This window comes from Anolis sagrei, chromosome 12 (genome assembly GCF_037176765.1).
Source record: "Anolis sagrei isolate rAnoSag1 chromosome 12, rAnoSag1.mat, whole genome shotgun sequence".
In the NCBI taxonomy this organism is placed as follows: domain Eukaryota; kingdom Metazoa; phylum Chordata; class Lepidosauria; order Squamata; family Dactyloidae; genus Anolis; species Anolis sagrei.
The window spans coordinates 9,532,316-9,560,223 of NC_090032.1; the positions used below are offsets into that span (position 1 = coordinate 9,532,316).

A 27,908-nucleotide genomic window follows, 5' to 3' on the forward strand; every position below is an offset into this window, starting at 1 on the left:
TCGCTTCAATGCTGGTGGTCTTTTCTTCTTCCAGCACGCTGACGTTTGTCTGCTTGCCTTGCCAGGAGACTTGCAGGATTTTCCGGAGGCAGCGCTGATGGAATCGTTCCAGGAGTTGCATGTGACGTCTGTAGACTACGTTTCGCGGACGTATAGCAGCATTGGGAGGACAATAGCTTTATAAACAAGCTCCACTTTGGCAGGAAAAATGAAATGCAAAGATACAGAATGGGGGACAATGCCTGGCTCGAGAGCAGTACGTGTGAAAAAGATCTTGGAGTCCTCGTGGACAACAAGTTAAACATGAGCCAACAATGTGATGTGGCGGCAAAAAAAGCCAATGGGATTTTGGCCTGCATCAATAGGAGCATAGTGTCTAGATCTAGGGAAGTCATGCTACCCCTCTATTCTGCTTTGGTTAGACCACATCTGGAATATTGTGTCCAATTCTGGGCATCACAATTCAAGAGAGATATTGGCAAGCTGGAATGTGTCCAGAGGAGGGCGACTAAAATGATCAAGGGTCTGGAGAACAAGCCCTATGAGGAGCGGCTTAAGGAGCTGGACATGTTTAGCCTGAAGAAGAGAAGGCTGAGAGGAGATATGATAACCATGTATAAATATGTGAGAGGAAATAATAATAATAATACTAATAGGGTTGTTGTAGTTATTTCGGGCTATATGGCCATGGACTAGAGGCATTCTCTCCTGACGTTTTGCCTGCATCTATGGCAAGCATCCTCAGAGGTAGTGAGGTCTGTTGGAAGTAGGAAAAGCGGGTTTATATATCTGTGGAATGACCAGGGTGAGACACAGGACTCTTGTCTGCTGGAGCTACGTGTGAATGTTTCAACTGATCACCTTGATTAGCATTTAATGGCTTGGAAGTGGCTAGGGGAATCTTATAATAATAAGAGGAAGCCACAGGGAGGAGGGAGCAAGCTTGTTTTCTGCTTCCTTGGAGACTAGGATGCAATGGAACAATGGCTTCAAACTACAAGAGAGGAGATTCCATCTGAACATGAGGAAGAACTTCCTGACTGTGAGAGCCGTTCAGCAGTGGAACTCTCTGCCCCGGAGTGTGGTGGAGGCTCCTTCTTTGGAAGCTTTTAAACAGAGGCTGGATGGCCATCTGTCAGGGGTGATTTGAATGCAATATTCCTGCTTCTTGGCAGAATATGATTCTATGATCATTACATTTTTATTTATAGAGATGAGCCCGATACAGGGTTGATGGTATGGCTTGATTTAGGCCTAATTTTCAGTAGCAACTAGCAACTCAAGCAACTAGGAAGGACATTGATCCAATCGGAACTAATGAACACGGGCCGCTTTTTTCGCTGGGGGACTCATTTCCTTGCTGCACCCATTGGCCTCCGTGGCGTTTCTATGGCAACGGATTCCCTCGGCCTACTGGAGGATTTGCGATGGCGGCCTCTGGAAGCAGCGGAGAAGGGTAAACATGGCGAGAGACGATATAAACATCAATTTGGGGGCTGGGGAAAGAAGGCCAAGGGTATCTTTCGTGCTCTCAAGCCCTTGTAGTTGCAAGCCAGGGGAGGAAGCCATTTGCCTGGGACCTGTGCCAATGTCTTTGGTTGCTTCTCCCTCTGTCTTTTCTCCTGTCTCTTAATTTTATAATTCTTTGATTCTTGACGAATGCAAGGCTGGGGTGAAAATAGCAGGAAGAAACATTAACAAGCTTAGATATGCAGATGACACTACTTTGATGGCAGAGAGGAAACAATCTTGGGAAGTCTGACTTGGCCACGGTAGTCCACGCTCTAGTTACATCCCGCTTAGACTACTGCAACGCTCTCTACGTGGGGTTGCCCTTGAAGACGGCTCGGAAGCTCCAACTGGTCCAACGTGCGGCAGCCATGATTCTAACAGGAGCGGCACTCAGGGAGCACACAACTCCTCTGCTGTACCAGCTCCACTGGCTGCCGATTTGCCCAAGATACCTAACTGACTGCCTCTCGGCCTATGAGCCCACGAGGACTTTGAGATCTTCCGGGGAGGCCCTGCTCTCGATCCCGCCTGCGTCACAGGCACGGCTGGCAGGGACGAGAGACAGGGCCTTCTCGGTGGTGGCTCCTCGGCTGTGGAACACCCTTCCCGTGGACATCTCAGGCTAGCCCCCTCCCTGTTGATATTCCGCAGGAAGCTAAAGACCTGGCTGTTTAAGAAGGCATTTGAATAGAAGTGCAATGACTGGTAACTCAACCTTAGGAATGGAACAACGGAAATGGTATCGGATTGTGAATTTGACGATGAGATGACTCGGAATGGCTTGTAGTAATGTTGATGTTTTTGATGAGATGTTTTGATAATGATGTACTGCGGATATTTTATTGTATATTGTATTTTGCACCTGTTTTCTATGTTGTACACCGCAATGAGTCGCCATTAGGCTGAGAATCGCGGTATATAAGCGAAGCAAATAAATAAATAAATAAATCTGGGGCATCTAATCACCTCTCAACAAAAGATTGTCCCAGGCGCTGCCAGGCCATCAAATATTAATCAAGGTGGTCAGTTGAAACATTCACACTTAGCTTCAACAGACAAGAGTCCTTTGTCCCACCCTGGTCATTCCACAGATATATAAACCCCTTTTCCTAGTTCCAACAGACCTCACTACCTCTGAGGATGCTTGCCATAGATGCAGGCGAAATGTCAGGAGAGAATGCCTCTAGAACATGGCCATATAGCCCGGAAAAACCCACAAGAACTTAGTGATTCCAGCCATGAAAGCCTTCGACAATACATATTCACACCTAGCTCCAACAGACAAGAGTCCTTTGTCCCACCCTGGTCATTCCACAGATATACAAACCATTTTTCCTAGTTCCAACAGACCTCACTACCTCTGAGGATGCTTGCCATAGATGCAGGCAAAACGTCAGGAGAGAATGCCTCTAGAACATAGCCCTATAGCCCGGAAAAACCTACAACAACCCAGTGATTCCAGCCATGAAAGCCTTCGACAATACATTATTATTATTATTATTATTATTATTATCTTGGAGATATCCCTAACTTGAAAATATCTAAAGTTTCAAGATATTTCTCTGATTGTATTTTTTTCACCCTTTCCTCCACCAGTCCTCCAGCGAATTCGAAATGGCTGGATGCCCACTATGACCCAGTGGCCAACCTGTACACATTTTCCTCTTGTGTCAGTAAGTCTGAATCTTTTTTTCATTCTCTATCTAACAAGGGAAATCTTCCAGTTTAGGTGGGGTGGTATGAGGAAAACAAAACACTCCTGGTGATGGCTCATTGCATATATTCACATTACTTTAAAAAAAGATTTTGCCTAGGTTTTCAGAAGATTACACCAGGGCCAGCCTAAGCAACATGTCCCAAATCGCACTTTACTAATGATCTAGGACTATCTGCTCACTCCATTTCTCTCCAAAAACCCATCCTAGTTATATGTCACCTTGTCATGCTCAGTATTTTAAAATTTTAATTATTACATTTGGCCCTGCCATAGGTTTTTAATGCGTCGTGGTGTTACTGTTATTGTTTATTGCTTTGTTTATGAGTTTATTTATTGTCTGTATTGCTGTGTTGTTGTGCTCGGCCTCTTGTAAGCTGCACCGAGTCATCCGGGAGATGGTAGGGGGGTATAAATAAAGGTTTATTATTATTATTATTATTTGTTGCCAGAGGCAGAAGCAGTGAACAATGGCTCCCTATCTAGGTTCATAGTACAGTTCACCCTTTATATCCATCATTTCGGTATCCACACTGTAGCCTCAGTCCAAAAAGCAATATATGGGATCCTATTTTACTATGCTATTGTATGTAATTGGACCCCCCTTCTCTCTATATATATATATACATGGAAGATCCTGGATACCTAAACCTCAGCGGATAGCAAGGACCCACTGTACTGCTGCCTTGGTTTTCTTGTCAAACAAAGTAAACAGAAGTGTCCTTTCTATTCTAGCCCTGGCTGACCTCTACGGTGATGGAGACTGTAAGGTAAGGGGACAAACATTGTCATATCAGTAAGTTTGCTTCTGGTCCTTTTCACTTCCATTACACCTGCAAGTGAATGGCTATCCTGGTTCTTCCTCAACCCCCCTGTTTAAGGAGCTCCACTGCCTGCTGTTTATTTTCCCGTCCCAATTCAAGGTGTAGGTTATCACCTATAAAGCCCTAACAGTTTGGGACCTGCCTACCTTTGTGACCATATCTCCCTCCATGAATCAGCTCGGGCCTTCCGATCTTCTGGGGAGGGCCTTCTCTCGCCCCTGCCAGTTTCACAAGCTTGCCTTGTAAGCACAAGGCAGAGAGCTTTTTCCTCTGTGGCCCCCCCGACTCTGGAACTCATTACCTGGAGAGATTAGGAAAGCCCCTACCCTAGAAACCTTTAAAAAGAACCTTAAAACCTGGCTCTTCCGCTGCGCCTTTGGTGAGTAAGTATACAAACTCACACTATTGCTTAGCCTCAACGCTTTGTCATTGGAGTATACGTCCCCCCTCTCCTTGTGGGAAAGTTTGATTCCACAACCCCTGTTTTAATGAACCCTCCTCCGCAAATAACCTGCTTCTCCTTTTTCTCACCTGAGTTTTTAATCAGTTTTTAATTAGTTTTCTTTTAATCGTTACATGTAGCCTGCCCATTGTCACTGTGATTGTGTTTATTGTAATTTTATATCGTTATGAATTCATATGTTTTATGTAATTATTAGCCGTCCACTGCCACGCGTTGCTGTGGCCCAGTCAGTGTATATGTTTTGTGTGTGTATATATGTGTTTGTGTGTATATATTTGTGTAAATGTGTATATATGTGTGTTTGCATATATATAGATAGATAGATAGATATCGATATATATATAGACAGATGTATGTGTGTGTGTGCATATGTGTGTGTATATATGTGTGTATACGTGTGTATATATTTGTGTATTTCTGTGTTTATATGTATATTGAGTATATGTGTGTGCTTGTGTATATATATGTGTGTATGTATGTCTATATGTGTATGTGTATATGTAAATATGTGTATGTGTGCATGTATGTGTGTATGTGTATATGTATGTGTATATTTGTGTATGCTTGTGTATATATGTGTGTGTGTATGTATGCATGTGTATGTGTATATGAGTGTATGTGTATATGTATATATAGTTTATTTTTGGGATTTTTAAGTTTGTTCTGCTGTTTTTTTTTGTGTGTGATTTAGGGGTGATGGACACTCATTGGCTTGATAGGTATCTTGTGTCCAAATTTGGTGTCAATTCGTCCAGTGGTTTTTGAGTTCTGTTAATCCCACACACGAACATTACATTTTTATTGATATAGATGATGTTGTTGTTTATTGTTTGTGTTTTTGGTTTTATTTTGCTGTAATTTGTTATTTGGGCTTGGCCTCATGTAAGCCGCCCCAAGTCCCTTTTGGGGAGATGGTGGCGGGGTATAAATAATGTTTATTATTATTTATTATTCTTGCCATCTCTGACTTTAATTTCCATCCTAATTCACATTGTTCAAGCATTCCCACACATATTTTTTCAGTATAGAATTTAAGAGCATATTCTGTGATTGTTTATAAGTTTAACATAGCTAGTTGAACCTATGAACCTCCTTTTTATGGTCCCCAACATATGTCAGTAGAAAGGGCTGCCACTGCTGTCCCTTGAAATCTCTGCTGAAAGAATGGGAGTTTGTTCCTGCCTGTTGTTTCATTTAGTAACAAGAGGGAAAATGTATGAAGATTTGCAGGGAAAGACTGTGGAACTTCCTGCCACAGGAGATCAGGCCCTCTTCTTATTTCCTTTGCAGGCAGATACCTGTTTTTGCTAGAAATCTCTAGGTCTTCCAGCATGACTGAATGAATTGATTACAGAACCACAATATCTGAATAGTCAAATTCACAAATGTCAACATTGAAATGCGGAGGAATGGCTGTATATTCTTTCTGTTTTCTTCCCCAGCTGGTGGTGGGTGACCTGGGTTCGACAGGGCATGAGATGAAGCTGAAGGTGTATCAAGGCATGGGCCTCCTGAGTGAGAATGCCCTGCCAGACCTGCCGGTTAGCGTCACCACCTTCCTGATGGAGCAACACGAGCCCCGCATGCCTGCCGTAGCCGTGGCCTCTGGGCCCTTCATCTACGTCTACAAGAACCTACGTCCCTACTTCAAGTTTACATTGCCCTCTCTGGAACTTAACCCCATGGAGAAGAGTGTTTGGGACCAGGCTAAAGAGGTAAGGAAGCCAATATAAACATTATACAGAAACTTAGAAAATTGTGCGCATATTTAAGGATCTACCACAGTGGGTCTCTACCTTCCTAATGCCGGGACCCCTTAATACAGTCCCTCATGTTGTGGTGACCCCCAACCATAACATTGTTTTTGTTGCTACTTCATACCAGTCATTTTACTACTGTTATAAATCATAATGTAAATATCAGATATGCAGGAAGCATTTTCATTCACTGGACCAAATTGGGCACAAATACCCAATGCACCCACATGTAAATGCTGGTGGGGTTGGGGGAGGACTGATTTTGTAATTTGGGAGTTGTAGTTGCTGGGATTTATAGTTCACATATAATCAAAGAGCATTCTGAACTCCACCAGCGATAGATTTGAACCTAATTTGCCACACAGAACTCCCATAACCAACGGAAAACACTGGAAGGGTTTGGTGGGCATTGACCTTGAGTTTGGGAGTTGTAGTTCACCTATATCCAGAGAGCACTGTGGACTCACGCAATGGTGGATCTGGACCAAACTCGGCACAAATACTCAATATGTGCAAATGTGAACACTGGTGGAGTCTGAGGAAAATAGACCTTGACTTTTGGGAGTTGTAGTTGCTGGGATTTATAGTTCACTACAATCAAAGAAAATTCTGAACTCCACCAATGATAGAATTGGCTCAAACTTCCCACATGGAATCCCCATGACCATCAGAAAATACTGTGTTTTCAGATGGTCTTTAGCGACCCCTCTGACAACCCTTCGCGACCCCCTCAGGGGTCCCGACCCCCAGGTTGAGAAACACTGATCTACCATATATAATCGAGTATAAGCCGACCTAAATATAAGCCGAGGCACCTAATTTTACCACAAAAAACTGGGAAAACGAATTGACTTGAGTATAAGCCGAGGGTGGGAAATGCAGCAGGTACTGGTCAATCTCAAAATGAACATAGATACCAATACAATTACATTAATTGAGGCATCAGTAGGTTAAATGTTTTTGAATATTTACATAAAATTGTTATATATATATATATAATACTCTGTCTGTAATGAGTACCTTAAAAACAAAAGAACTAATGAACGAAATCACACCAAATTTGGCAACAAAACATCTCACAACACAAGGAGTGACCATCCCTCAAAATATTATGATTTTGTCATTTTGGAGTTGTAGTTGCTGGGATTTATAGTTCACCTACATTCAAAGAGCATTCTAAACTCCACCAACTATGGGATTGAACCAAACATGGCACACAGGACTCTCCTGACCAACAGAAAACACTAGATGGGTTTGGTGGGCATTGACCTTGAGTCTGGAATTTGTAATTCACCTACATCCAGAGAGCATTGTGGACTCAAACAATGATGGATCTGGACCAAACTTGGCACGAATATTCCATTTGCCCAACTAGGACCATGGAGCTTGGGGAAAATAGACCTTGACATTTGGGAGTTGTAGTTACTGGGATTTATAGTTCACCTACAATCAAAGAGCATTCTGAACACCACCAACGATAGAATTGGGTCAAATTTCCTACACAGAACCTTCATGACCAATAGAAAATACTGTGTTTTCTGATGGTCTTTGGTGACTCCTCTGACACCCCCTCACAACCCCCTCAAGGGTCCCGACCCCCAGGATGAGAAACACTGGCCTAAGGGCTAATCAATAAAAATTACTACTTCTCTTCTCTTTCCATAGGACAAGGTTGACCTGATGTCCATGAAAGAGATGTTGGAGGAGATACGGTGAGAAACATGGAGCCTGGGGAGGGCAAAGGCACACTCTCCTCTCAGCCATTTCCGAATGTTGGGTGGATGGAAGATTTAGAGCTTACACAGCTGAAGATGAAATGCATGACTCCATTCTTGGAATTCGTTGGGATGGAGGGTCCCAAAATACAACTTGTTGTTGTTGTTGTTCATTCGTTCAGTCGTCTCCGACTCTTCGTGACCTCATGGACCAGCCCACGCCAGCGCTCCCTGTCGGCCGTCACCACCCCCAGCTCCTTCAAGGTCAGTCCAGTCACTTCAAGGATGCCATCCATCCATCTTGCCCTTGGTCGGCCCCTCTTCCTTTTGCCTTCCACTTTCCCCAGCATAATTGTCTTCTCTAGGCTTTCCTGTCTCCTCATGATGTGGCCAAAGTACTTCAACTTTGTCTCCAGTATCCTTCCCTCCAGCGAGCAGCCGGGCTTTATTTCCTGGAGGATGGACTGGTTGGATCTTCTCGCAGTCCAAGGCACTCTCAGAACTTTCCTCCAGCACCATAGTTCAAAAGCATCTATCTTCCTTCGCTCAGCCTTCCCTAAGGTCCAGCTCTCACATCCATAGGTTACTACAGGGAATACCATGGCTTTGACTAGGCGGACCTTTGTTGCCAGTCTGATGTCTCTGCTCTTTACTATTTTATTGAGACTGGACATTGCTCTCCTCCCAAGAAGGAAGCGTCTTCTGATTTCCTGGCCACAGTCTGCATCTGCAGTAATCTTTGCGCCTAGAAATACAAAGTCTGTCACGGCCTCCACATTTTCTCCCTCTATTTTCCAGTTGTCTATCATTCTTGTTGCCATAATCTTGGTTTTTTTGATGTTTACAAATACAACTGGGTTTGCTTAAAGTACATAGTATGAGTCTTTAAATCTGTAAGTTTCCTATATCTCTCAAATTCACCTGACATTTCTTATTTTCCCTAACAGAGAAAATGCTGAGATGCCCTTATCAGTGCAGTCCTTGAGGTGAGTTCTTTGGCATCGGCATCCACATGTTCTGTTTTGGCCTTGGGTAGGAGCACAATCTTGAGACGGAGGAATGGCCTTTGTTTAGCCCTCCCTACATAGAGCAGATTGAGGATTCATGATTGAGTTCTGTGTAATCTTTGGTAGATATCCAAAGCTTTCAATTCCCCACCAATACGTTAACTTTTTTAGGAGGCAAGGAAAATATGCCATTCTGTGGCTGATGTTTTCTAAATCCCTTTCTTTCAGACTTGGGGTTCATCATTTGTACAACAAATATACTGAATTGTTGCTTTTGTGAATTGTTCGTTTGACTGTTCGTTTTAAAACACCGTCTTAGAAGCTGTGATATTTAGCAATACATGTATAGTGTATAGTTTGTGGTGTGCAGTACATAATGGACTGAGATATAGAATCATAGAGTTGGAAGAGACCTCATAGGCCATCCAATCCAACCCCGTTCTGCCAAGAAGAGTTCTTTCTCCCACCCTGGACATTTATTTATTTACTTATTTACGACATTTATATGCAACCCTTCTCACCCCGAAGGGGACTCAGAGCGGCTTACAAGATATAGAATCAAAGAGTTGGAAGAGACCTCATGGGCCATCCAGTCCAACCCCCTGTCAAGAAGCAGGAATATTGCATTCAAATCACCCCTGACAGATGGCCATCCAGCCTCTGTTTAAAAGCTTCCAAAGAAGGAGCCTCCACCACACTCCAGATCAGAGAGTTCCACTGCTGAACGGCTCTCACACTCAAGAAATTCTTCCTCATGTTCAGATGGAATCTCCTCTCTTGTAGTTTGAAGCCATTGTTCCACATCCTAGTCTCCAAGGAAGCAGAAAACAAGCTTGCTCCCTCCTCCCTGTGGCTTCCTCTCACATATTTATACATGGCTATCATATCCCCTCTCAGCCTTCTCTTCTTCAGGCTAAACATGCCCAGCTCCTCAAGCCGCTCCTCATAGGGCTTGTTCTCCAGACCCTTGATCATTTTAGTCGCCCTCCTCTGGACACATTCCAGCTTGTCAATATCTCTCTTGAATTGTGGTGCCCAGAATTGGACACAATATTACAGGTGTGGTCTAACCAAAGCAGAATAGCGGGGTAGCATTACTTCCTTAGATCTAGACACTATGCTCCTATTGATGCAGGCCAAAATCCCATTGGCTTTTTTTGCCGCCACATCACATTGTTGGCTGATGTGTGGGGGATGCGTGGCTCCAGAGCAGTATGTGTGAAAAAGATCTTTGTGGACAACAAGTTAAACATGAGCCAGCAATGTGATGTGGCGGCAAAAAGAGCCAATGGGATTTTGGCCTGCATCAAGAGGAGCATAGTGTCTAGATCTAGGGAAGTAATGGTCCCCATGCTCTATTCTGCCTTGGTTAGACCACACCGGGAATATTGTGTCCAATTCTGGGCACCACAATTCAAGAGAGATATTGACAAACTGGAATGTGTCCAGAGGAGAGCGACTCAAATGATCAAGGGTCTGGAGAACAAGCCCTATGAGGAGCGGCTTAAGGAGCTGGGCATGTTTAGCCTGAAGAAGAGAAGGCTGAGAGGAGATATGATAGCCATGTATAAATATATGAGAGGAAGCCACAGGGAGGAGGGAACAAGCTTGTTTCCTGCTTCCCTGGAGACTAGGACGCGAAACAATGGCTTCAAATTACAAGAAAGGAGATTCTATCTGAACATGAGGAATACTGCCTGACTGTGAGAGCTGTTCAGCAGTGGAACTCTTCGCCCCGGAGTGTGGTGGAGGCTCCTTCTTTGGAAGCTTTTAAACAGGCTGGATGGCCATCTGTCGGGGGTGCTTTGAATGCAATTTTCCCACTTCTTGGCAGAATTGGGTTGGACTGGATGGCCCATGAGGTCTCCTCCAACTCTACGATTCTATGATTCTGAGTGACTGTTTTGTGTCTGGTGCTTCTGGTTGTTAGACTTCAGCATTCTGGGTTGTTCTTTCAAACCTTAGTCAGTCGAGTTATAATAATAATAATAATTATTATTATTTATTTGACCAGTCATATGACCATTTCAAAATAAAACACGAGTAAAAAAAAACAAGGCAAAAAGGTGAGGACTGCAGCTGACCTTCTATTTATGTGTTCACTCATCCCATAGTGGATTGTTGACAGAATAAGGTCCATATGCGCTCGCTCTCTCTGTAAGCTGCATTAAGATCACTCTGACCGAAAGGTCATGAGTTCGAAGCCAGCCCGGGTTGGAGTGGGCTTCCAACCAATTGTGTAACCTGTTGTTGACCTTTGCAACCTGAAAGACAGTTGCATCTGTCAAGTAGAAAAATTAGGTACCACCTTGTGTGGAGAGGCTAAATTAACTAAATTATGAGGCCATAAAAAAAGACTCCAGCAAAGCACTCCAGCAAAAGCATGCGGGGAATGCGGAAGTACTGTATCAGCGTCGCAGATGGACGATGAAAGCAACAGCTCCCCTGGCGGCCAGAACAAGTTAAATAGCCTCTGTGTATGTCTGTATACGTTGTATGTCAAATTGGCCTTGAATGTTTGCCATATATGTGTACACTGTAATCCGCCCTGAGTCCCCTGCGGGGTGAGAAGAAGGGCGGAATATAAATACTGTAAATAAAAATAATCATTCTTCCTTCTCCTCCTCCTCCTCTTCTGTAGGTTTTTGTCCCTTGACCTCCCTGAGATGGAATCATTCGTGAATCAATACAAGATGCAAGCCATCAAGCGTCAGGTGAGAGCAGAAGGTGGGAGCATATTCTCTTCCTCAAAGCGTAAGAAGAACCCTGCTGCATCAGACCAAACCCAACATAATACGAGAGGTGTTCATTAAATATTTCTCCCAATACACTTCTATTTATCACAGGATGCCGAAGCTGTAATCTATAGGTTTACAACTCTGATCTGATAACAGTCTTGATTTTACATGCGCTGGCATCAGGTTTGAGAATTGATAATAATAATAATAATAATAATAATAATAATAATAATAATAATAATTTTTGTCATGTCAGGAGAGACTCCTGGTGTGAGAGCATTGGCCGTCTGCAAGGACGTTGCCCAGGGGACGCCTGGATGATTTGATGTTTTTGTCATCCTTGTGGGAGGCTTCTCTCATGTCCCCGCATGAGGAGCTGGAGCTGATAGAGGGAGCTCATCCGCCTCTTCCCGGATTCGAACCTGCGACCTGTCAGTCTTCAGTCCTGCCGGCACAGGGGTTTAACCCACTGTGCCACCGGGGGCTCCAATAATAATAATAATAGTAATAATAATAATAATAATAATCTTTATTTTATACCCCACCACCATCTCCCCAATGGGGACTCAGGATGGCTTACATGAGGCCAAGCCCAACAGCATATTACAATAAAGTAAAACCAAAACACAATAACAATACAGTGGAATACACAGCAGTCATCTAGTTCAACCCTTTGCTTGAAAGGCCACACACAAAAGGAGATGTTTGATGAGATGAAAGAGGTTTATGGTGCTGATTCCCTATCCTATGGTGGAGTCAAGACTTACTGACTTACTTCGGCGATCCCTCGTAGTCCGAGGATGATGGTCCTCCAAGTGTAGTATCCTGGCAGTGGGTCCGTAGGTGGCTGTGGAACCCTATTCTTGACCTGCATCTTCTCCCACAGTTTTTTTTTTTTTTGTCGTGTCAGGAGCGACCTGAGAAACTGCAAGTCGCTTCTGGTGTGAGAGAATTGGCCGTCTGCAAGGACGTTGCCCAGGGGATGCCCGGATAATTTGATGTTTTATCATCCTTGTGGGAGGCTTCTCTCATGTCCCCGCATGGGGAGCTGGAGCTGATAGAGGGAGCTCATCCGCCTCTCCCCGGGTTCAAACCTGCGACCTGTCGGTCTTCAGTCTTGCCAGCACAGGGGTTTAACCCACTGCGCCACTGGGGGCTCCTTTCTCCCGCAGTGAGGGCATTGGTTTCCAGGTGGAAGGCGGTCACGGTCGGGATTGGCTTGACACACCTTCCTCTTGGCACGTTTCTCTCTTTCGCCCTCCATTTGTGCCTCTTCAAATTCTGCAGCACTGCTGGTCACAGCTGACCTCCAGCTGGAGCGCTCAAGGGCCAGGGCATCCCACTTCTCAGTGTCTATGCCAGAGTTTTTAAGGTTGGCTTTGAGCCCATCTTTCAGTCTCTTTTCCTACCCACCAACATTCTGATTTCCGTTCTTGAGTTCGGAGTAGAGCAACTGCTTTGGGAGACGGTGGTCAGGCATCCGGACAACGTGGCCGGTTCAGCGGAGTTGATGCTGGAGGACCATCTCTTCAGTGCTGGTGGTCTTTGCTTCTTCCAGCACGCTGACATTTGTCCACTTGTTTTCCTAAGATATTTGCAGGATTTTCCGGAGGCAACGCTGATGGAATCATTCCAGGAGTTGCATGTGACGTCTGTAGACAGTCCACGTCTTGCAGGGTTGGGAGGACAATAGCTTTATAAACAAGCACCTTGGTATCTGTCTTTCAGACTGTGATCACCTGCATGGCTACCCTGAAGAAGAACATGGTGGATGAGGATGCTGTCAGTTGCTTGGTGATTGGAACGGAGAACAATGAAATCCTAATCTTGGACCCTGAAGCTTTTACCATCCTGGCGAAGGTGAGATTTCTGTTCTCATATATTCCAGTTTGGAAAGGTTACCCCTTACTTGGCCATGGTGGTCCACGCTTTCGTTACATCTAGGATAGACTACTGCAATGCACTCTACGTGGAGTTGGCTTTGAAGACTGCTCGGAAGCTTCAAATAGTCCAATGAAAGGCAGGATATAGGGGTCACAACGTGGGCCGGATGGGGTTACACTCCCCTTGAAGGCCCAGGTTCGCAGCTACCGGGCACAATTCAAAGTGCTGGCTTTGCCCTATAAAGCCCTAAATGGCCTTGGCCCAAATGACCTGTCCAAACGCATCTCCCCCTATGAACCATTGCGAAGATTAAGATCCTCCGGGGAGGCCTTGCTTTCCGTCCCGCCATTGTCACAGGCACGATTGGTGGAGATGAGAGACGGGGCCTTCTCGGTGATTGCTCCCCAGCTATGGAACTCCCTTCCTGGTGAGATCAGGTCGGCCCCCTCCCTCCTGTCCTTTAGAAGGATGGTAAAAACTTGGCTGTGGGACCAAGCTTTCAGCACAGGGCAATAAAGCAGCAATAGGAAAGATGACCAGGCCAATTAGATTTGACGTGGATGACTAGGACGGTTTTAAATGATGTATTTTAATATTTTGATAAATGTTTTTAATGTTTGTGTATATAAGAATTTGTGTCCCAGCATTGAATGTTTGCCATATATATGTTGTGCTCCACCTTGAGTCCCCTTCGGGGTGAGAAGGGCGGAATATAAATGTTTTAAATAAATAAATATGTCTTACATTCAGGAAACTGGGTGGCAGACTTGCCGGGAACTTCCTCTGCCAGCTAGTGAACGCTTCAGTTTATTGGCAGACACTCATTCAAAATTTCCACTTATTTTGTGCTGGAGTTTGGGGGTTAGAGTCTAATTTCAGCGTTTATATCTTACTTTCACATCCCAGATGACGGTGCCGAGTGTGCCAGCATTCCTGGATGTCACTGGGCAGTTTGATGTGGAATACCGACTCACAGTGGCTTGCCGTAATGGATGCATCTATATCCTCCGCAGGTGGGAGAATGAAGGAATCATAGAATCATAGAATAATAGAATCAAAGAGTTGGAAGAGACCTCCTGGGCCATCCAGTCCAACCCCATTCTGCCAAGAAGCAGGAATGTTGCATTCAAATCACCCCTGACAGATGGCCATCCAGCCTCTGCTTAAAAGCTTCCAAAGAAGGAGCCTCCACCACACTCCAGGGCAGAGAGTTCCACTGCTGAATGGCTCTCACAGTCAGGAAGTTCTTCCTCATGTTCAGATGGAATCTCCTCTCTTGTAGTTTGAAGCCATTGTTCCGTGTCCTAGTCTCCAAGGAAGCAGAAAACAAGCTTGCTCCCTCCTCCCTGTGGCTTCCTCTCACATATTTATACATGGAGTGTTGAAGCATGCAGAGATATTAGAGGCCAGCAGCTATAGGGCAACTAAACCTGCAGAAGGATGCTGGATCATAGAGTTGGAGAAGACCACAAAGGTCACCTAGTCCATGATTGTTTTGAGAATAATCTTAGCAGGGTCTGATGAGAGAAAAGCCAGCTCAGGCTCAACCGTATAAGTTCTTATAGAAGGAGTTGAGGGATGGGGCCAGCCTTATCTCCTTGGGGAGGGCATTCCAGAGGCAGGGGGCCACCACGGAGAAGGCCCTCTCCCTCGTCTCCACCAACCGGGCTTGAGATGGTGGTGGGAGCGAGAGGAGCCCCCCCCCCCCAGTGGATCTTAGGGAGATGCGATCGCAGAGATAGGCGAGGCCCGAACCGTTTCTTGTTTCAGGTTTGACCCAAACATGCAATGACACGGAAGCAACCTAAAGCTGTTTATTTATTTGTCGTGTCAGGACAACCAGTCAATTATATTACATTTCTAACAGAACAAAGCAAACAAACAGACAAAATACAAAATTTGTGAGTTTGGTAGTTGATTAAATGTCCTTTGACCAGTATCTGGCCACTTGGAGTGCTTCTGGTGTTGCTGCAAGAAGGTCCTCCATTGTGCATGTGGCAGGGCTCAGGGTGCATTGCAGCAGGTGGTCAGTGGTTTGCTCCTCTCCACACTCGCATGTTGTGGATTCCACTTTGTAGCCTCATTTCTTGAGGTTGGCTATGCATCTCGTGGTGCCAGAGCGCAGTCTGTTCAGCACCTTCCAAGTTGCCCAGTTTTCTGTGTGCCCAGGGGGGAGTCTCTCATTTGGTATCAGCCATTGCTTGAAGTGCTGGGTTTGAGCCTGCCACTTTTGGAGTCTCGCTTGCTGAGGTGTTCCAGCGAGTGTCTCTGTAGATCTTAGAAAACTATTTCTAGATTTGAGTCATTGACGTGCTGGCTGATACCCAAATGGGATGCGCTGGAGATGTCTCTGCCTTGGTCCTTTCACTATTGGCTGCTACTTCCTGGCGGATGTCAGGTGGTGCAATACCGGCTAAGCAGTGCAATTTCTCCAGTGGTGTAGGGCGCAGACACCCCGTGATAATGCGGCATGTCTCATTAAGAGCCACATCCACTGTTTTAGTGTGGTGAGATTTGTTCCACACTGGGCGTGCGTACTCAGCATCAGAGTAGCACAGCACAAGGGCAGATTCTTTACTGTGTCTGGTCGTGATCCTCAGGTTGTGCCAGTCATCTTTCATATGATATTGTTTCTAGCACCCACTTTTTGCTTGATGTTCAGGCAGTGCTTCTTGTAGGTCAGAGCACGGTCCAGAGTGACTCCCAGATATTTGGGTGTGCTACAATGCTCCAGTGGGATTCCTTCCCAGGTAATCCTCAGAGCTTGGGATGCTTCTCTGTTCTTAAGATGAAAGACACATGTCTGTGTTTTAGATGGGTTGGGTATCAGCTGGTTTTCCCTGTAATAGGCAGTAAGAGCCCCTAGAGCTTCGGAGAGCTTCTGTTCTACCATCTCAAAGCTCCCTGCTTGAGCAGTGATGGCAGGATCATCAGCATAGATTAAGCTCTCCGTCTCTTCTAGTAGTGGATTAGTGGTAAGGCAAAACTAGTTATAAACCCAGAAGGTCAGCTGAGGTGATCCTTATATCCTGTCTTTCTGCAGATTAATAATAATAATAATAATAATAATAATAATAATAATAATAGAATTTTATTTGTACCCCGCTACTATCTCCTCATGGGACTCGGACTTACATAAGGCCAAGCCCAAAATACATCAAACAACATCAATAACACAACATTAATAAACAATCAATAAAATGCAAATCATATAAATCAGATTGAGCTGGAATACGTTAATTTGGTGGTAAACCTCTGATGAAGCAGTTTTTTTTCCAAGTCCTGATCCATTCCCTCCCTTTCCCTCTCCCACACAGGGACTCCAAGCGACCCAAATACTGCATTGAACTGAGTGCTCAAGCGTTGGGCTTGGTTCGGGTCCAGAAGAATATTGTTGCCGCCTGTTCAGATGAGATGCTGCAAAGCTATACTCAGAAGGTATCTGAGAGGTGGGGAATTGGGCATGCAAGGGGGATGTTTGGAGGGACCTGGGACTGTTTTTTAAGGCCAGGAGCATCAATATTGTCACACTTGCAAGTACACACACACACACATATTATATATATGTATACTAGCTGTCCCCTGCCATGCGGTGCTGTGGCCCACATGGGGGTTCTGTGTGGGAAGTTTGGCCCAATTCTGTCATTGGTGGGGTTCAGAATGCTCTGTGATTATAGGCGAACTATAAATCCCAGCAACTACAACACCCAAATGTCAAGATTTTATTTTCCCCAAACTCTACCAGTGTTCACATTTGGGCATATTGAGTATTTGTGTAGAGTTTGGTCCAGATCCATCATTGTTTGAGTCCACAGTGATCTCTGAATGTAGGTGAACTACAACTCCAAAACCAAAGGACACTGCCCACCAAACCCTTCCAGTATTTTCTGTTCATCATGGGAGAAGTGTGTGCCAAGTATGGTTCAATTCCATCGTTGGTGGGGTTCAGAATGTTCTTTGATTGTAGGTGAACTATAAATCCCAGCAACTACAACTCCCAAATGACAAAATCCTTTTTTTGGGTGAAGGACATACATTGGGTTGTTAGGTGTCTTGTGTCCAAATTTGGTGTCAATTCGTCCAGTGGTTTTTGAGTTCTGTTAATCCCACAAACGAATGTTACATTTTTATTTATATAGATTATTATTCTCTAAATATAGAATATAAATGCAGTATATTATTATGGCAAAAAAATCAGCAAGTTCAAATAGTCAAACTCGGCCTGTCCCTGATGTCCCTTTTCCCATTTGCAGGGGAAGAAGCTCTGGGTGATTTCTTTGCCCGCAACCCCCGTCACAATGGGTCTCCTTGATGAGAAGTTCCAGAGCTTTCAAGCTGTGCTGGTGGCTTTGGCCAACATGGAGATCCACATGTACCGGGACAAGAACCTTGTGAACGTCATCCAAACGCAGGTGAGACATAGTTCGCAGGAAGGGAGGGAGAACATTCTTACCTTCCTGCCAAGGACCTCCTCTGACTCTTTTATTTATTCCCTTGCTGACAGGATATTGTGACCAGCATCTGCTTTGGCCGATACGGTCGTGAGGATAACACCCTTGTGATGACAACCAAAGGTAAGAAGAGGCGGCATGTCTAACTAGTCCAACATTTTAAGGCCTTGAAATTTTGACCTTGATGATTGTGCAATAGAATCAGGTGGAATCAGGTGTCAAACAGGGATGTATTGCCCCAACTTAATTCTCCATCTTCATCACTATAATACTTCATTTTGTTGATGGGAAGCTTCCCACCGGAGTGGAAATCATCTATCGGACAGATGGCAAACTGTTTAACCTCAGCAGACTGAAAGCCAAAACCAAGGTTACAACACATCTGTTATAGAACTCTAGTATGCTGATGACAACGTTGTCTGTGCGCATTCAGAAGAAGACCTAAAAGCCACTCTAAACGATGGGACGACGCGAATGACTTTTTGTATTTTTGTATTATAGATATTGAGATTGTTGATGTTGTTGATGACGATGTTTTGATATTGCTAGGTTGTTGTTAGATTATCTCGTGTAATTTGCACCTTGTTCTCTCCATGTTGTACACCGCTGTGAGTCGCCCCTGGGCTGAGAACAGCGGTCTATAAGCACAGTAAATAAATAAATAAATAAACACCTTTGCAGAAGCCTACGAAAAGCTTGGCCTGTCATTAAACATCAAGAAAACCAAAGTGCTGTTCCAGCAGTCACCAGCCAACCCCTCCCCAATGCCAGTGATATAGCTTAATGGTGTAACATTAGAAAATGTGGACCATTTCCGCTCCCTTGGCAGTCACCTCTCCATCAAAGTCAACATCGACACCGAAATGCAACACCTCCTGAGCTCTGCGAGTGCAGCATTTTCCCGAATGAAGCAGAAAGTGTTTGAGGACAGGGACATCCGTAAAGATACTAATGGGCTTGTTTATAAAGCTATTGTCCTCCCAACCCTGCTCTATGCCTGCAAGATGTGGACTGTCTACAGACATCACATGCAACTCCTGGAACGATTCCATCAGCGCTGCCTCTGGAAAATCCTGCAAATCTCTTGGGAAAAGAAGTGGACAAATGTCAGTGTGCTGGAAGAAGCAAAGACCACCAGCATTGAAGCGATGCTCCTCCGCCATCAACTCCGCTGAACCGGCCACGTTGTCTGGATGCCCGACCACCGTCTCCCAAAGCAGTTGCTCTATTCCGAACTCAAGAACGGAAAACTGAATGTTGGTGGGTAGGAAAAGAGATTGAAAGACGGGCTTAAAGCCAACCTTAAAAACTCTGGCATAGACACTGAGAACTGGGAAGCCCTGGCCCTTGACCGCTCCAGCTGGAGGTCAGCTGTGACCAGCAGTGCTGTAGAATTTGAAGAGGCACGAATGGAGGGCAAAAGAGAGAAATGTGCCAAGAAGAAGGTGCATCAAGCCAACCCCGACCAGGACCGCCTTCCACCTGGACACCGATGCCCTCACTGTGGGAGAAGATGCAGGTCAAGAAGAGGGCTCCACAGTCACCTACGGACCCACCAGAACACTAATCCTGGAAGACTATCCTCTCGGACAATGAAGGGTCACCTAAGTAAGTAAGTGCAGGTTGGTTCATCAGGTGCTCTGCTATGGCTGACTTCTTTGGTTGTGTTTTCTGCTTCCTCTCAGGTGGGGGTCTGATCATCAAGATCTTGAAGCGCACTGCCACGTTCAGCAAAGGTGATGCGGCGGTCGGAGCCCCTGTCGCGCAGAGCATCAAGCTCAACGTGCCAAAGAAAACGAAACTTTATGTGGACCAGACATTGCGAGAGCGAGAGAGCGGAGTGGGTGAGTTGACAAAGACATGACCATCGAAGAAATTGCAGGCAAAGCCCGTGCTCCTCCATGGAGTTGCACAGCCTCACTTCTGTATGCAGAGGCTGTTTCAATGGTGGGAGGTGGGGAAAGGCCTTCTCTTTCCTTTCTCTGTTCTTCCATTTACTTCTTTCCTTGCCCAGCCATGCACCAGGTGTTCCAGACTGACCTGAGCCGCATCCGTCTCATGGCGGCAAGGGCCTACGTCCGGGCGCTGGAGTGCAGCATGACGCCTGTCTCGGAGTCCCTGCAGGAGCCGCTCAAGATGAATGCCGTGGTGAGGAGAAAGAAAGGGGCGTTAAGAATTGGGAACAGACCCCCACATTCACAGAGTGAAGAGAAGGGGCTACAGTTGAAGACAGTTCCATCTTGTCTCGTGTGCTTTAGTAATAATATAATATAATATATAGTATATACATATAATGTATTGTCGAAGGCTTTCATGGCCAGAATCACTGGGTTGTTGTAGGTTTTTTCGGGCTGTATGGCCATGGTCTAGAGGCATTCTCTCCTAACGTTTCTCCTGCATCTATGGCAAGCATCCTCAGAGGATGCTTGCCATAGATGCAGGTGAAATGTCAGGGATTATCTGGATTCGGCACAGTCTGGTTTCAGACCGGGACATGGAACTGAGACGGTCTTGGTCGCCTTAGTGGATGATCTGAGCCGGGAGCTAGACAGGGGGAGTGTGTCCCTGTTGGTGCTCCTGGACCTCTCAGCGGCCTTCGATACCGTCGACCACGGTATCCTTCTGGGACGCCTCGCGTAAATGGGCCTCGGAGGCACTGTTTTGCAGTGGCTCCAGTCATTTCTGGAGGGCCGCACCCAGAAGGTGTTATTGGGGGACACCTGTTCAACACCACAGCCTTTGACTTGTGGGGTTCCACAGGGCTCTATACTGTCCCCCATGCTGTTTAATATCTACATGAAGCCGCTGGGTGAGATCATCCGGAGTTTCGGGGTGCGGTGTCATCTGTACGCAGATGATGTCCAACTCTGTCACTCCTTCCCACCTGCTACTAAGGAGGCTGTCGAGGTCCTGAACCGGTGCCTGGCCGCTGTAATGGTCTGGATGAGGGCGAACAAATTGAAATTAAATCCAGACAAGACAGAGGTACTCCTGGTCAGTCGCAAGGCCGAACAGGGTATAGGGTTACAGCCTGTGCTGGACGGGGTCGCACTCCCCTTGAAGGCACAGGTTCGCAGCTTGGGTGTGATCCTGGATTCATCGTTGAGCCTGGATCCCCAGGTTTCAGCGGTGACCAGGGGAGCATTTGCACAGCTTAGGCTCGTGCGCCAGCTGCGCCCGTACCTCGGGAAGTCTGACTTGGCCACGGTAGTACACGCTCTGGTCACATCCCGCCTTGACTACTGCAACGCTCTCTACGTGGAGCTGCCCTTGAAAACGGCCCGGAAGCTTCAGCTAGTCCAGCGCGCGGCAGCCATGTTACTAACAGGAGCGGGACGCAGGGAGCATACAACGCCCTTGTTGTTCCAGCTCCACTGGCTGCCGATCTGCTACCGGGCCCAATTCAAGGTGCTGGTGTTGGCCTACAAAGCCCTAAACGGTTCCGGCCCAAAATACCTTTCTGACCGCATCTCGGCCTATGAGCCCACGAGGACCTTGAGATCGTCTGGGGAGGCCCTTCTCTCGATCCCGCCTGCCTCACAGGCACGTCTGGCGGGGATGAGAGATAGGGCCTTCTCGGTGGTGGCCCCCCGGCTGTGGAACGCCCTCCCTGTAGACATCAGACAGGTGCCCTCCCTTATGGCATTCCGCAAGAGTCTAAAGACATGGTTATTTGAGAAGGCGTTTGACTAAGTGCTACAATTATTGGTAATGACGATCGGAACGGAATATGGATAACGAGTTTGGTTTATGATTCTACAATGAGACGGCGCGGATGATTTAGTGTAATGGTATTATTGATTGTTATGTTGATTTTGTTGTGATATTGTGATATTGTCTATTGTAAACTGTTTTTATATGTTGTACACCGCCGTGAGTCGCCCTAGGGCTGAGAACGGCGGTCAACAAATGCAGTAAATAAATAAATAAATAAATATAATGGTGTGGTACAATACAGTAATACATAATACTGATAACGTACTATGCTAATAATTTAATATATATTATGTGTGTGTGTGTGGCCAGCATGATGCATGGAGCGCCATTACCTTCCTGATGGAGGTGTACCTATTGATCTATCTTGTCTCGTGCATATGTCATCAGTTGTGGACCCCTCCCCCCAGCAACAACTGCTGCTCTGGGCCAGAGAGGGGGGGCTAGGGGACAGTTCCACCTTGTCTCCTGTGCTATGCAAATAATATAATATAATATAATATAAATACATATAATATTTATAATATTATAATGTAATGCAATATAATACTAATAATAATAACATGATATTATAATTACCGGTATATATTTTATATTACATGTAATATTACTAATAATATTACAATATAATGGTGTAGTACAATATAGTAATATATAATACTGATATTGTACTATGGTAGTAATATAATATATTGTATTTACATAGAACTTGTAAGCCACTCTGAGTCCCCTTCAGGGTGAGAAGGGCGGCATATAAATGTTGTAAATAAATAAATTTAATCGATGGGTTAGCACTCTTTCATTAGATTTGAAAAGTTTATATAGAGGAAGGCGCGTCAAGCCAGCCTCATTTCCTGTCCATCAATATTCTGTTTACCTTTCTTGAGCTGGGAGTAGAGTAACTGCTTTGGGAGACAGTGGTCAGGCATTCGGACAACGTGGCCAGTCCAGCAGAGTTGATGGCATAAGAGCATTGCTTCAATGCTAGTGGTCTTTGCTTCTTCCAGCACGTTGACATTTGTCCACGTGTCCTTGCAAGACATTTGGCGGAAACACTGATGGAATCGTTCTGGGAGTTGAGTGTGACATCTGTAGACAGCCCACGTTTTGCAGGCGCAGAACAGGGTTGGGAGGACAATAGCTTTATAAACAAGCACCTTGGTCTCCCTACTGATGTTCCGGTTCTCAAATACTCTCTGCTTCATTCAGAAAAATGCTGCACTCACAGAGCTCAGGCGGTGTTGTATTTCAGTGTCAATGTTGACGTCTGTAGACAGTCCACATTTCGCAGGCATATAACAGAGTTGGGAGGACAGTAGCTTTATAAACAAGCACCTTGGTCTCCCTACGGATGTCCCGGTCCTCAAACACTCTCTGCTTCATTTGGAAAAATGCTGCGCTCGCAGATCTCAGGTGGTGTATTTCATGTCAATGTTGACTTTTGTGGAGAGGTTCCTGCCAAGGGAACTGTAATGGGAAGCTGGCTCTTGTAATTGTTTTAGTCCTTCCAAATGAGAGAGAGAAACCTGATTGGCTATTTATTCCCACCCCGCTCCGTGAATCATTCTGTAAAAGGGGCCAAACATGAGGTCTGTGGGATCTATGCCATTGTCTACAACTTAGTGCTCCCAAGCTCTGAACGGTTTTTTACTTCTGCAGGTCCAGGGCATGGGTCCCACCTTCAAACTGAGCCTCAACCTCCAGAACATGTCAGAGACCCGGGCAGTCGCTAACCTCCTTGTCACCTTCCTCTACGATGAGAAGCTGTACTCCGTTGAGAAGCCTTTCTTTAAGGTAACCCTATCATTCTCCTATGGAGGAGTTCCCCTTCCTCCAGATTCTTTTTTCACTGCAATGCATTGTTTATAGTAACTGAGATGCATAGGATTGGCTGATTTATTGTGGCCTGTAAATCCAGACTTAACCAGATTTATACCAGAGAGGCATCCAGGGGACAGTTCCATCTTGTCTCCTGCACATGTCATCAGTTGGGGACCCCTCTCCCCAGCACCAACTGTGGCACTGGGCCACAGTGAAGAGAGAGGGGGCCAGGGGACAGTTCCATCTTGTCTCCTGCATATGTCATCAGTCGGGAACCCCTCCCCCCAGTACCAACTGCTGCATTGGGCCAGAGTGAAGAGAGAGGGGTCCAGGGGATGGTTCCATCTTGTCTCCTGCACATGTCATCAGTTGGGGACCCCTCTGCCCAGCACCAACTGCCGCTATGGGTCAGAGTGAAGAGAGAGGGGTCCAGGGGACAGTTCCATCTTGTCTCCTGCATATGTCATCGGTTGGGGACCCCTCCCCCCAGCACCAACTGCTGCTCTGGGCCAGAGAGAGGGGGCCAGGGGACAGTTCTACCTTGTCTCCTGTGCTATGCTAATAATATAATGTAATATATTTTATATACATATAATACTTATAATATAATGTAATGCAATGTAATACTAATAATAATATGATATTATAATTATATATTTATATTATATGTAATAGTATAGAACAATATAGTAATATATAATACTGATATTGTACTATGGTAATAATATAATACCCACCCCCTTCCTGATATTTTGCACTGCCCTAATCTTTGAACTGCCCACTGTGTTCATTTTTAGTGGTTTAGTATTTTGATTTTATATTGTTGTGCTGTATATTTACATTTTGTACTTTTTGTATTTTATGTTATTTTATTTTCTGATTTTCCGTTGTGTTTTTGTATTGTATTGTGTTTCTGTACCGATGAACATGGCCTCATGTAAGCTGCCCCCAGTCCCCTTTGGGGAGATGGTGGCGGGGTATAAATAAAAAATTATTATTATTAATACATTGTATGTATATATATATCTTGTAAACTGCTCTGAATCCCCTTCGGGGTGAGAAGGGCGGCATCTAAAGTCGTAAATAAATAAATAGTATTTTGGAGTATCAATATCCTCAGGATCTTGTCTGATCTTGGAAGCTAAACAGGGTCAGCCTTGCTTGGTACTTGGATGGGAGACTGACAGTGAACCAGCATCAGCAGCAGAATATTTTTGCTTGAAAGACATAACTATTCCTTCTGTTCATCTTTTCCTCTTCCTCCCTTCTACGCAATACCTTGCTCGCATCGAGAATGACCCAAAACTTCTTCCTCTCTCTTTTCAGGCCCCTATGTTGGTCCCGGGACTGAACTACCCACTGGTCACCTTTGTGGAATGTCTCAGCAACCAAGGGATCTCTGATATTATTAAGGTTGGTGACTAAGTATTGATGTTCTCTATCCTGAGCAGGTTTTTCCCTCGGCTTCTATATCTCTGTGGTCTTAGACTTTCATATTCTGCCTTTTTCTAATTCTGTTCCCTTTGGCATGGCTCTCCCTTCATCTGCCATCCTAAACTCCAGAATGTCTAGTGAGATTTGATTGTGCTTTGGGGTTGAATTGGATGGCCCTTGGGGTTCTATGATTCAGAGACTGGATAGCCATCTGTTGGGAGGGCTTGGATGGTGTCTTCTTGCCTCACAGAATGGGGTTGGACTGGATTGCTGCCCCATCCATGCTGTCTTCTTCTCATTGCAGGTATTTGTACTGCGCGAGGGAGCGACTGAACCCCTGCTCACAGCGCACATCAACATGCCGGTCAGCGAAGGCCTGGCAGCCGTATGACCTACTGTCAAAGGGGGAGAAAGATAACAGGTCTGCTTCTCTGTTCCTTTCCAGGCTGGGACTGTCAGCAATAGGATCTCTGTGACCTCTAGCACTGGATCTGGTCACTTAGAGAGGGATCTTATCCCATAGCAGCTTAGCACCCAAACATTTTGGTTTGGGGGAGAATCTGTGTCCAGACTACAGAGTAGAAAATAGCTAGAAGGCCAAGTTGGGAAGCTTAAGGCCAGAAATTAAATAAATATTAGTTTTATTTAAAGTTTGTTTCTGGGTGTATTGCTGCATCGAGTCATTTGAATCAACTGGATTCAAAACATCCGGAGGAGGAAAGCACCAACTTTGCATTAATCACACAATTAATAATAATAATAATGAATTTGTGTGACTGATGTGGGGCTGGCATGGGCCTTTCAATTGGCATGATGATGATGATGACGATAAAGCTCATTAATAATTATTAATAATATAAATAGCTAACAAATATTAAGCTGAAATGATATGAAAATTTAAACTGCAGAGACTCTGGCAAAAGCCTGTAAAGGTGGTCCCAGTGATCGGCACACTGGGTGCAGTGCCTAAGGACCTTGGCCAGCACTTAAAAACAATTGACGCTGACAAAATTACCATCTGTCAGCTGCAAAAGTTTCATTAAATATGAAATGCACTCGGTTCCTTCACCTGGCAAGGTGGACCTTTATTTTTCCATCCCACCAATACCACCATTATTTATTTATTTATTTCGAGTATTTTTACCCCGCCCTTCTCACCCCCTTGGGGTGACTCAGGGCGGCTTCCGGCACATATTCAATGCCTACAATTATTCACAACAAACAGTAATTATAAATAATTAAAACGTTAAGTTGATACAAACCTACTAGAAAAGAAGCCAGCCTGGTGGCCATCGTTTCACTGAGTTCTATAATTAGTGAGTCCACTCACTAATGGACTCACTATTAGTTTCCAAAGCTCTTTGTCGATCTGCCAGATTACCCAAAGGCCTAGTCCCATATCCATGTTTTTAAATTCCTTCTAAAAGAGAGGAGAGATGATGATGATCTAATTTCCCCGGGGAGTGAATTCCACAGGCAGGGGGCCACCACTGAGAAGGCCCTGTCCCTTGTCCACGCCATATGTGAGGCACTCAAACTTGTGGCGTGGCGGAAGGGTCCTTTTCTTTATTTATATCACCAAAAATATAAAACAGTCAGGAAGGGGGCAGGCTGCCAGCCTGTGCAAACGTACCACTCAAGAATAAAAGATCACTTGAGACCCTTCTTAACACCTTTTGTAACTTCTCGAGTTGGAGGTGATGTATGGAGAGAGAGGCTTTGTTTGAAATGAAACAGTAACATAGTTTATTTGTAGCATTCTTATGGCAAAAGCGTAGTGGTTACAGAGGTTCAAATGCTTGCTGATTACAAAATAACGTTTCAGTATCAGTTTCATTCAATATTTCCTTTCTTCCCAAAGGGACTGTTATACTAGTTTCAGGCTATCTTTAGGTTAGCCTTAGGTTTCAGGCTATCTTTAACTTGTTCCTCTATCTAATATCCCAGCTGCTTCTCAGCGAATGTCCTCTCACTCTCTGAAACAGTAACATAGTTTATTTGTAGCATTCTTGTGGCAAAAGCGTAGTGGTTACAGAGGTTCAAATGCTTGCTGATTACAAAATAACGTTTCAGTATGAATTTCATTCAGTCTTTCCTTTCTTCCCAAAGGGACTGTTATACTAGTACATAAAAAGGGTTTCAGACTGTTTTTAACTTGTTCCTCTATCTAATATTCCAGCTGCTTCTCAGCGAATGTCCTCTCACTCTCTGAAACAGTAACATAGTTTATTTGTAGCATTCTTATGGCAAAAGCGTAATGGTTACAGAGGTTCAAATGCTTGCTGATTACAAAATAACGTTTCAGTATGAGTTTCATTCAATCTTTCCTTTCTTCCCAAAGGGAATGTTATACTAGTACATAAAAACAGGTTTCAGACTATCTTTAACTTGTTCCTCTATCTAATTTTCCAGCTGCTTCTCCGTTAATGTCCTCTTTCACTCTCTCTCACAGACCTGCATTTTAATTGGTGTGTTTTAACAACTGTTTATTTAATGTTTTGTTTTAATGAATTTGTTGATTGCTCTTATCATTATGATGACACCGAATGGTGTTTGCTGTGAGGCTGCCCTGAGTCTCCACCCTTGGGGGTGAGAAGAGCGGGGTATAAGTATATGAAACAAACAAACAAATAAATAAATAAATAAAAGGCCACCCTAATTGGATCTGCATACATTATTTGCCGATGCATCACATAGTCCTAGACACTTGAGAAGGGTCTGACGTGTGATCCAATACAACAGCCAAAGAGTGATCTTGTTTGCTGTGTTGTATTAAATAATTGTTTGTATTAAATAATAATAATAATAATAATAATTATTATTATTATCTTTATAAAAGCAGATGGTTAAATTCTCTGGTGAGATATAAATGTT

General features: G+C 44.8%; 1 protein-coding gene across 1 annotated transcript; it reads left to right on the forward strand.

Annotated features, from left to right (window-relative positions):
• The first annotated feature begins 1,293 nt into the window (after positions 1-1,293).
• Positions 1,294-27,687, forward strand: BBS1 (Bardet-Biedl syndrome 1). Its single transcript, XM_067472408.1, has 17 exons — positions 1,294-1,456; positions 3,109-3,185; positions 3,962-3,996; positions 5,956-6,228; positions 7,936-7,982; positions 8,933-8,971; positions 11,634-11,706; positions 13,459-13,590; positions 14,521-14,627; positions 16,932-17,052; positions 17,868-18,026; positions 18,119-18,188; positions 19,751-19,909; positions 20,080-20,213; positions 23,439-23,573; positions 24,927-25,013; positions 25,339-27,687. The coding sequence occupies exons 1-17, from the start codon at positions 1,428-1,430 to the stop codon at positions 25,423-25,425; spliced, it is 1,764 nt and encodes a 587-aa protein (XP_067328509.1). The 5' UTR covers positions 1,294-1,427; the 3' UTR covers positions 25,426-27,687.
• The last annotated feature ends 221 nt before the right edge of the window (positions 27,688-27,908 follow it).